The 10,052-nt window shown below is 41.9% G+C and overlaps 1 protein-coding gene across 1 annotated transcript in view; it reads left to right on the top strand.

The window, feature by feature from the left end:
• The first annotated feature begins 6,993 nt into the window (after positions 1-6,993).
• The window catches only part of washc5 (WASH complex subunit 5), a 12,211-nt gene continuing 9,152 nt past the window's right edge, over positions 6,994-10,052 (top strand). The window contains exons 1-8 of the mRNA XM_076012586.1: positions 6,994-7,150; positions 7,613-7,803; positions 7,930-8,075; positions 8,320-8,404; positions 8,512-8,612; positions 8,866-9,058; positions 9,178-9,330; positions 9,525-9,638. Of these exons, the coding sequence (XP_075868701.1) occupies positions 7,618-7,803; positions 7,930-8,075; positions 8,320-8,404; positions 8,512-8,612; positions 8,866-9,058; positions 9,178-9,330; positions 9,525-9,638 (978 nt within the window). The 5' untranslated portion in view covers positions 6,994-7,150; positions 7,613-7,617. The remainder of the gene's footprint in view (positions 7,151-7,612; positions 7,804-7,929; positions 8,076-8,319; positions 8,405-8,511; positions 8,613-8,865; positions 9,059-9,177; positions 9,331-9,524; positions 9,639-10,052) is intronic.

The following is a 10,052-nucleotide window of genomic DNA, read 5'->3' as shown; positions in this document are numbered from 1 at the left end:
TTTTTGTCTTTCTGCCATCTATCAGATGTTGTTCACACCTACACAGAAATTCACACGCAGAGATCCTGTCTAACAAGAGGGATGAGACATACAGCCCTGGTTTCCTGTAAACAAGCATGCTGTAAAGCAACGTCTTCGGAAAGTCTTTAACATGGAAGGGGTTTTCCACAAGCTCCAGTTTTAATGACCTGAAAGCTGCATGTGATTGTGTGGCCAAACCACAAGGAAGCAGTCATGTTTTTTTGTTTAAAAAACGATGGGCATGCCGAAAAAGTTTGCATGAAAATTGAGCCGCAATTAGTTTTTCTAAATGCACAAACACCTCGAGGCCGTTATCTTGTCTGCTGTCAAGGTCAAAAACTGACTTAACCACACAAGATAAGTTGCTCTGTATTCAGTGACCTATAATAATAATTAGTATTCAGAACAATCACATTGTTCCGATAAAGCCCCCAAAATCTGTGGAAAGTGTGACATGTGACTATTTCATTCTTATAATTATTAATTACTTTGTTTCATGCGCAACACCCGTCCACAAAGAACAGAGGGGTTACCGTACGCAATCATGAACAGAGAAAGTGTTCAAGTCTGATTAGCCAGCATTTAGCCTGGTGCAGCGTCTATCGGTGCAGCTCAGCATGACCCTTCTGTTGGGGCGGAGGGGTGAAATGAAATAAAAAATATTCTGACTGCAGGCAAAGTCAGAAAGAAAACAGCAGGTGTGAGTTCTTCCTCGGTGATGTTGCACCGGGGAATAGGGAACAGAGGCGCGGTGGCACTGTGGCGTATTAGCCAGGTGTCTCCTGGCACGTCGTGCGCCACGACGTGTTTTCACAGCTGCAGCGCGCTTTTCAAAGGGCGAGACGCGATTTTGCAGAAGCGGCGAGCAAGCAAAGGAGGAATGTTGGCGCCGCTGCGTTCCTCAGAAGCTGCGGACTAGTTATCTGCTCTGCCTCGGTTCCCCATGGACTGCTGATCAAAGACAGGCGAGGGATATGAAGGCCACCTCCTCATTTCTGAGCGCTTCCCCATCCCCTTTGTCTCCGCTCTTTCCGTCTCACCGTACCGGCTTCAGCCTTTTTCTTCTTCTCCTGTTCCCTCTCATCCGCTCTCCTGTTCTCTGGCATTCTCGCCACCTCTCTCATCCGTGCCTATAAATAAAATTTGAAAGGCGCCGAGCCACTGGTGACTGATAGATGTCTGCAAATACTTTCTGCTTCAAAGATCTGATGTGCTTTGTTTATATGTCACCAAATTTAAATTCAATATCTCGGAAGTGGTCCATCCATGCAGAAAGAAACAGAAATTCCAACTTTAAACTGAAAATCATGATGTTATTTTTGCAGGCTTGTCAAAATACTTCAGCAATCAGCAAAAAAAATGCCTTCACGGAACCCAGTGTAGAAAATCTACATTTATGTAAATAGATAGTACAATTCTGTCCTTTGTCCTTGCAGTTTCATCAGAGCGTGTAGATGGCGTCTCCCCACTGCTGCATTGTGTTTGCTGAGCTGAGCAGCGGCCAGATTTAGAGCAGTAGGGTGACTGTGTGCCAGAGCAGTACTCCCACTGTGTTATACACGCAACCATGCCAATATCTAATTTGGATGCACCCAGGTCAGCATAGTTCTCCCCGCCAACCAGCGAGTCAGCCATCCAAGCAACCACGCAGCCAAATGCAGATTTATTATTTCCTTCTGAGTACACTTTTGAGGTTGTTAATTACTTGCTGCCGCCAACGAGTCAAACAAAGCAGATTTGTCGCTGAAAACTCCAGATAAACGGGCCACAGGCCACGCTCAGTTTTTAGTCAGAGGTGCGTGAACGCTGGGCCGCGTGCGTGCGTGCCTCGTGCATGTAGAGCGGAGCCTTGGATGTGGTAATTTAATGCCACCGTGAGAGACTGACAGCCTCGGTGAGGGAAACTAATCCGCCTGATGCAGGAATGCACAAATCACATCGGAGTGTAACAAGGCTAGCGGTGAGATGAAGGGTTTGTGTGACAAATACGAGTGTCAGTTTCTCGAAATACAAAAAAAGAGAGGGCCCTGTGATCGGCTTCAACCACTTTAATCATGGGAAATATGCATAAAATGGAAGTGTGTTGTGCTTGCCACAGAAAATAATTTGTATCCTTGATGTGATGCCTCTCATCTGTGTGCAGGACAGAAGCTACAAGCTGCAGCTATGTAGCTTGGCAGGCTTTTCTGCAACACACAAATGACGCGTTCACGTGGACAGATAAATTGAGCGGCGATCATCATAACAATAGAGCAACGTTTGATTGGGACATCATTGGCATTGGTGCTCATGCGCAGACATGGTTGTTGATTGTCAACTGACTGACAGAGGTGGAAAAAGTATCCACCTTCTGTACTTAAGTAAAAGTATGGATAATTGTGAAAAAAAAATACGTAAAAGTACTGACTTAACTCCTTTACTGATGTAAGAGTGTTTTTTTTTGTTTGTTTTTTTTTACCAGAAATGAAACAATACAATACACAACAGTGTCCCTAAAGCCAAGGTACTCTAAAACAATCTTCCTCTAAAACATGATCCAGTTTTATATTTAACTACACAACAGCATAATTCAAATAGCTCCACTTCAAGCAACAAATAATATAAGAAGTTAATTACTTTTAACGGAATTTGTATCTGTAAACACAAAAGTGGTAAAAAAAAAAGTAAAAAGTTGTTCAAAGAAGAAATGTTCAAGTGCAGATACCTGGAAAATCTACTTAGGTGTACTACCTAAGTAGATTTTCCAGGTATTAAGTGTTTGTACTTCATGACTTACAACTTCTGACACAGTAGACAGAGGGCTGAATATTTTGTTTTCTGGCTAAATAAAGAGTTTGATAAATAACTTTTAATTATTTAAAGATTATTTATCAAACTGTGCTCGGCACTGGCGGTGGGATTTGAAAAAATGGCTAAGACATGGGACCTTTCAGGCCATGTCAATGGAGAATTACGAGAATGAGACATGTAAATTAACACATTAATCACTACAACAGATGCCACGCCGCTCCTGTTTTTCTTTAATAACAAACTAACAAACAAAAAAACAAAAAAACGACAAGCCCCCACACACACAACATTCTCAACAACTTGTGTGTTGGAACATCTCAATCACAGAGTAGAGAACAGGTTCAATTACACACGCAATAACTTTCAGGTCTCCATGGGCAGAGAAGCCATTTGTATGCTAATAAGTGTGACAGGAGTAATGACTTGCAATAAAAGTAACATCTGCTGTTTGATCAAATCTGATATCAGGGTATTACCAAAATCAGCCTCTGCTATTCGCCCTGAAACTATTTGTTAGCCTAGAAAATCCTTCTGGGAAAGGTTTTGGCAGCGAACACTGATGATGTAATAATCCCTTTCTCTGCACCCCCACCCCCATTCCCTAGCAGGTCGTGATCGCCGATTTGCTTTTTTAGAAGTGTCAAGTAAAGTCAGTCTAATTTTTTATGGACCAAAAAATATTTATCCGGGAGGGACTTTAAAATCGGATGCTGCACTGCTGCACAGAACAAGAGACCTTGAAAGCTGACTAAGTAAAGCTCCTTTTCCGAAAACCATTTGACTGAAAAAGGCAAAAGAGTTGCACAAGTCGCAAGTCCCCACTAACTTGCTCATTCCTTACGGACAAACTTTGTGAGGTCACATGTGCTGACTGCTCACACTTTCACTTCCACTTCGATGTGTGCAACCCGTCGTTCATCTTGTTCAAGGACGCTCTGACACATCGCCTGCAGCCGGATGAGGGTTCAAATGATTCATGCCACATTCGCTGTACCAATGTTTTCTCTCTGTAATATATGTCGCGCCTTCTTGTTTAGCTCTGCTTGCAGACAGTTGTGGTAAATCAGTCTCGGTGACGCTCGCGAAAGTGATACCACCTCCAGGTTAAGTGACAACACCCACTGCCAGAATGTCTTTTGTGCTCTGAGACCCCCACACAACCACCTCATTTTTCTCTATTTATAAGGTCCACAAAGTGCCAGATTTAGGGGGACTCTAAAAGTGATTTGAGGCTGAGGGTGGGCTAAAATGAGGGCAATATTATTGATATTTAATTGTTTGAGGTTGTTCCATTCTTTCCTAGGTTGACCAATAAAAAAAAAGAAAATATATCAAACATAGGACCATGAATCAAAGGTTGGGGCAATCTGTCTTAAATGAAAGACAAATCGTTACAGAGCAAACATGTAACAAGTCATGTTGGTTGGTTTTCCATTAAAATATGCTTTTGATCATACTAGACTTTGAGAGCGTCTATGTGGGTTTGTTGGTCTGCCTACTCTATGCTGACTCCTGCTCAACATCAGCAAGTTGCTATTTTTAAATGACAATATTGTTCGAAAGACCATGACATTTGAAACAGACATCCATGTTTGCCCTCGAGCACAAATATTAAAAACTTCTAATCCCCCTGGAATTTCATTTCCGACTCCCATCTAATCAAATTTTAAACATATTACAATAACCAAAATCATTGCGCTGCAATCAACCCCATGCTGCTAAAAGCTTTTGTATTTAGTGCTTATAAAAATAAAAATGTTTTTCATGCTGCCACGCCAAGCCTCAATGCTGAACAGGGGGGGAATTTTCCCTGCGACACTGTCACATCAGAGCAAGAGAGCAGAATCACGACTTTTATGCATATGCAACCTCCGGATCCATTTTGATGTGTCTGCAGTGTCTAATCTGAACAGATTTATAGCAAAATCAGTCAAAAATAAAACAAACTGATCCAGTGTGACACCAAAAAGGGCTGTTTAGGTGGCAGCGTGATGGACACTTTGTTCAAATTACATTTTTTCTTTTCCACCCCAAGTTGGTCGAATACTTGTTGACTTGAGAGCAGAGAGAAGGAGAGAGTTGGACATTTCAATGAGCAGCGCTCACTGTGTGCAGCTTCTCACTTCAAGGGCCTGAGAAAAGATCAATAGGGAAGAATAGTGCAGGGACCGGACTGCAAATTGAGCAGCCTTTAATCACCTCACACTGTTCACAGCGGTGTGAAAGTTCCCACCATGAAATGGTTTAATCAGCAGCCAACCTCAATAGAATCAGCTCGCCTGCTAATAAAGGTCACTTGGCACCTACAGAGACTCAGCTCTGCTGTTGCTAATATTCCTGCCCTGACACATGCATAGTGCCCTTGAATTATTATTTTTTTGCCCACCTGCTGACTTACTAACTTTTAGGTTGAGCTTTTCAGCGGCATTATGCATTCAGCTCTCACACAAATGCAGCCACACCAAATTAGGCAATCATCATTTCTCCACTAATTCAGCTGGCAAATGGTTATTACCCACAGTGTGCGGCCGCCAGCGAACTTAGGGAAAGAAAACTGACATCCATCAGTGCTACTAATGGACAAACACGCTGGGATCATTGACCACTCTCCAGCATGGGCTATGAAATCCACAGCATCTGCGGCTATTACCTTGCGTTTGTGCTTGATCCCTCAGTGTGCAATTATGCGATGCGCTATCCGCAGCATTTTTCACGCGAGAGTCCATGAAATGAATCATGCTAACAAGAAGAGGGAGAGAGCCCCAAAGGCGGCGAAAGGTTAATAAGGATGGCGTCTGGAGAAAGACCTCATTAGCGGAAACCTTTCATGACGCCTGCCAGGGAGCCGATACACCTGGCCAAGATGATGGCGAGATCGCGACCTTGGTGTGGCCGTAAACGGCTATAAATCCAATCCACTGCAGGGACCAGGGTGTGTACTTTGTGGACAGTCGGGTCAATGAGGAGAAAAATCTATGAATCTAAATTGCTCCTCCTCCGTCGCTGGCCCCTCAACACCACTTGGAAATGTTTTTTGAAATAATGGTGCTCCAGTGGCTCATTAAGCCACCGATCTTTTATTCAACACCTTAAATGTAGCTCCCCTTGCCATATGTCCTAGCCTCAATCTCAACCTCTGATCTGTCAATCACCGGCCTGCGCAAAGTAAAATAATTATGAGGATAGTGTGTAATGGTACCCCTCAAGCACAAAAAAAAAAAACTTTTACATATTGATGATAAAAGCCACATAATATGCAGTGGAGTTGCATAATAGAATTAATAATATTTTTCAATGTGGACATTGAATGATGGCAAAAGCTGGGTCAGGACTGTGCTGAAACCTCAAGCTGTCGAGCCAAGAGGTGACTAAGAAACAGCTCTCTTCCACTGCTCCACGGGAGCTCTGTTATTGACCTCTGGCTCACACTGGTCAAAGGAAGTACCTGTCAGTGGGTGAGAAATATTGCCAATAAAAGTCAAATCCAATCACGACCAGAAGCAAACAAAAGGACAAAACTCACACCCACAGCATAACGCCCACGGTGCCTGCAAGGTGAGCTGCGCGCTGCAGTATTTCATGTTTTTTTTTTTTTATCGAGGTTTTCTATTTCTTCGGGCACATTTACTTTTTTTGTTGTACAATTTGATGAATAATGACTGGTTTTCTGTCAAAGTGGAAAGAAACTCCCTCCAGACGCCCCCAACAAAATATATTTCTGACAGAAAGTTGTTGCCTCAAGGCTTTGGGATGTTACATTTCTCCCCCCTAGGATTTATTTATGAGAATTTCAACTGTAGCTCAGTTTAATTTCAGTCCCCCCACCCCTCACTACTCATATCTTGCAAATCACTGCATCCCTGTGGAGGAAGGAGTCTGTGCACGTCTGCGGTGAAGCAGCAGTGAGAAACAGAAGCAGGTTTAGTGGATCTCTGTCGCCCTCTGGTGAAACATGCGGAGCTAAGTTCAAAGCAACTGTGCGGGGGGTCCCGACTGATATCAGCATTTGTGGTGAGTACATCAAGGCAGTATTAGACTTGGTGGCTTCAAAATGACTTTTCTGTCTTACGTATAATATTTAATAAATTACAACTTGGAGCGTAAACTAAAGCTTTGAGCACCTTTTTATCGCCGCCCCCCTACCGTGCGCTCGGTGAAAAAAAATCAAACGCACCTCCTTGTAAGTCATGTGACTGGTCATGAGGAAGTAAATAGGAAATAGAGGGAGGTAAAAGAGGCAAGGCTTTTCCTTGGTCTGGGTCTCCCTTATTACTATCATCATTATTTTTTTTTTATTTTTTTACTACATCACCAGCACTTTAAACGTTAGTGTATTACGGTATGTCTGAATCTTTTGTCCTCTGCTGTTCGTATGATAATTTGAGTCCAAGTAGCTAGCAGGCTAAATGCTAAACCGTAACATGACGTTTCCAAGCTAACGAATGAACAAAATAATAATAACAAATCTCTATATCTCCAATCTAGACTCCTTAGATTGTGCTGTTTTAGGACTAGGCCAATGTGTCTTTTAACTCAGCAAAATCCAAAATTGTTGAAAACTAGATGCATCGGTCTAATTTGTTTTATTTACCCCCGAAACGTTTAACACGAATGTACATTTCCATATGGCGCATTTCCGGCATGACAGACGTGCATTTTCTTCCAAAACTAGCGTTCAATTATTTAAGATGACTACGAAAAGAAAAGTAGTTCGCTTTCATTGATATATGCACATGTAATTTTGTAATTTAGTATAATGTACCCACTAGTTTCATACATTGTCATTCATCCCCTCCTCTAGCCGCCATGGTGGACTTCTTGGCAGAGAACAACCTGTGTGGTCAGGCCATCCTCAGGATCGTTTCCCGAGGAAACGCAATCATCGCTGAGCTGTTGCGCCTTTCTGATTTCATCCCTGCTGTTTTCAAGTTGAGGGACAAGAGTGACCAGCAGAAATACGGAGACATAATCTATGACTTCAGCTACTTTAAGGTGTAATTTTACACATTCTGCATGTCAACTGTATTGTCGTTGTTGACATGCAGAGGCAGGAGTTACGTTTGAATGACATGCAAATCACCTGACTTAACGTGTTTAAAAATGTTTTGTATTTTTCAGGGTCCTGAGTATTACGAGGGGAAACTGGAAGCCAAACCAGAACTTCAAGATCTGGATGAAGAGTTTAGAGAGAACAACATTGAGATACTGTCAAGGTTTTATCTGGCTTTTGAGAGTGTCCACAAATACATAGTGGATCTTAACAGGTAGGGCAGGATGTATGTTTTCTTCCAATTCACTATCTGTTAATCCTTCAATTTGCTATCTGTTTGTTCAATTGAAAAGTAAAGTTTTTGAAAAATATTTTTGGCTGCTGGGTTTTTCAAAGAGATTATAAAGCATCGTCCTTGGCCTTGATTCACAATCCCTCCCTGTTTTCATGCTCAACAACAAATACTTGACAAAGGCTTCATAACGGGATGTTGGACTTTAATTTTATCCTCTCTGCAGATATTTGGATGACCTACATGAAGGCGTTTATATTCAGCAGACCCTAGAGACTGTGCTTCTAAATGAGGATGGGAAACAGCTTTTGGTAAGCAAAACATTTTTTTCCAACAATAAATTGTCTTATGTCATTATCTAGTCCTTAATTTCTTTCCCCTTTTCAAAAACATAAACACAAGTGTCTTTTTTGCACAGTGTGAAGCAGTCTACCTGTATGGAGTCATGCTGCTGGTGATTGACCAAAAGATTGAGGGGGAGGTCAGAGAGAGGATGCTCGTCTCCTACTACAGATACAGGTATGCTTGTGATGCACAAACACAGACACCTGAGCTGTTCTCCTGCTGACCTGCACTGAGAGTGATGGCCTCAAATTTTACCTTGCTCACTGCAATGCTGAGTCACCGAAACTTCACTGTGTTTGATAGTCGCATTTCCTCCTTTTGTTTTTTGGTCACTTTTCAGATGTTTTTTTTTTTTCTATTATAACTAATAATAATAATGATAATATTAATGATCTTCTTTTATCATATGGTTTCCTGTGCTCCTCAGTGCTGCCCGTTCCTCAGCAGACTCCAACCTTGATGACATCTGCAAGCTCTTACGCAGCACCGGCTATTCCAGTCAACCTGGTGCCAAACGACCAGTGAACTACCCAGAGAGCTACTTCCACAGAGTTCCCATCAGTGCCAATTTTATTAGCATGGTTGTTGGACGGTTGCGCTCTGATGATATATACAACCAAGTAAGACACGTTTGCTTAAATATCTGAATATATTTATATATTTTATTATTTTTTGTGATGTTTATCTTGTTATTCAGATTAAACTGAATACTGAGTTCTGTCTACTTCCTGTCCATTAGGTGTCTGCTTACCCTCTGCCAGAGCACCGGAGCACAGCACTGGCGAACCAGGCTGCCATGTTGTATGTTTGCCTCTATTTCAGCCCCTCCATACTGCACACAAGCCAGGCCAAGATGAGGGAGATAGTGGACAAGTACTTCCCCGACAACTGGGTAGGACAGATCATTTCCCTGGACCTTGATTAATGTTCAAATATCCTAATATTGTGCCAGTTGATTAGTAGATTAGAAATATAAAAGCTAATTTTGTAAAATGTAAAGACACAAAGGTGTCTTATATTTTGGCAGTCACATTTTTGTGACATCTCAAGGTCCCTTTATTCATGTTTCACTTGACAATTTTGCAGGTTATTAGCATCTACATGGGGATCACAGTTAACCTGGTTGAGGCCTGGGAACCATACAAAGCTGCCAAAACTGCCCTTAACTACACCTTGGACTCTGCAAACATTAAAGAGCAGGTATGCTAAAAGAATGAACTGACACATCACTCTGCATGTTTACTTGCACAGCCTACTCTAGTTACAGTCCGTATTGTGATTATATATTCCACATGAGGTCATCACATGCGCAGAAGCTACAGGAATATTATATGGCAAGAAGCATATTCCAGTGAGATTTTTGTTCAGTGATGTTTTGGGATAGATGGCAAAGTGTGTTGGTTTTTGATTCTTATCAGAAAAGATCTCATCCAAGCAACGTTTTTTATTTTTGTATTCTTTAATTCAGTTCCTTTTTTTTTTTGGTGCATCTAAATTGTAGTTTGATGGCGTCACTGTCCTGCACAAGCTCAACAGTAAAGGGATGAGAGAACCAGAAAATGCCCAGTAGAGATATTAGAGTTGTCACAAATGTTGGTCTAGATGCAAACTGGG

Source organism: Nelusetta ayraudi, unplaced genomic scaffold (assembly GCF_046127955.1).
Source record: "Nelusetta ayraudi isolate G7.1 ecotype Tasmania unplaced genomic scaffold, CSIRO-AGI_Nayr_v1 ptg000136l, whole genome shotgun sequence".
In the NCBI taxonomy this organism is placed as follows: domain Eukaryota; kingdom Metazoa; phylum Chordata; class Actinopteri; order Tetraodontiformes; family Monacanthidae; genus Nelusetta; species Nelusetta ayraudi.
The sequence above is the reverse complement of the archived record's forward strand: the minus strand, read 5'-3'. Positions and strand labels throughout refer to the sequence as shown.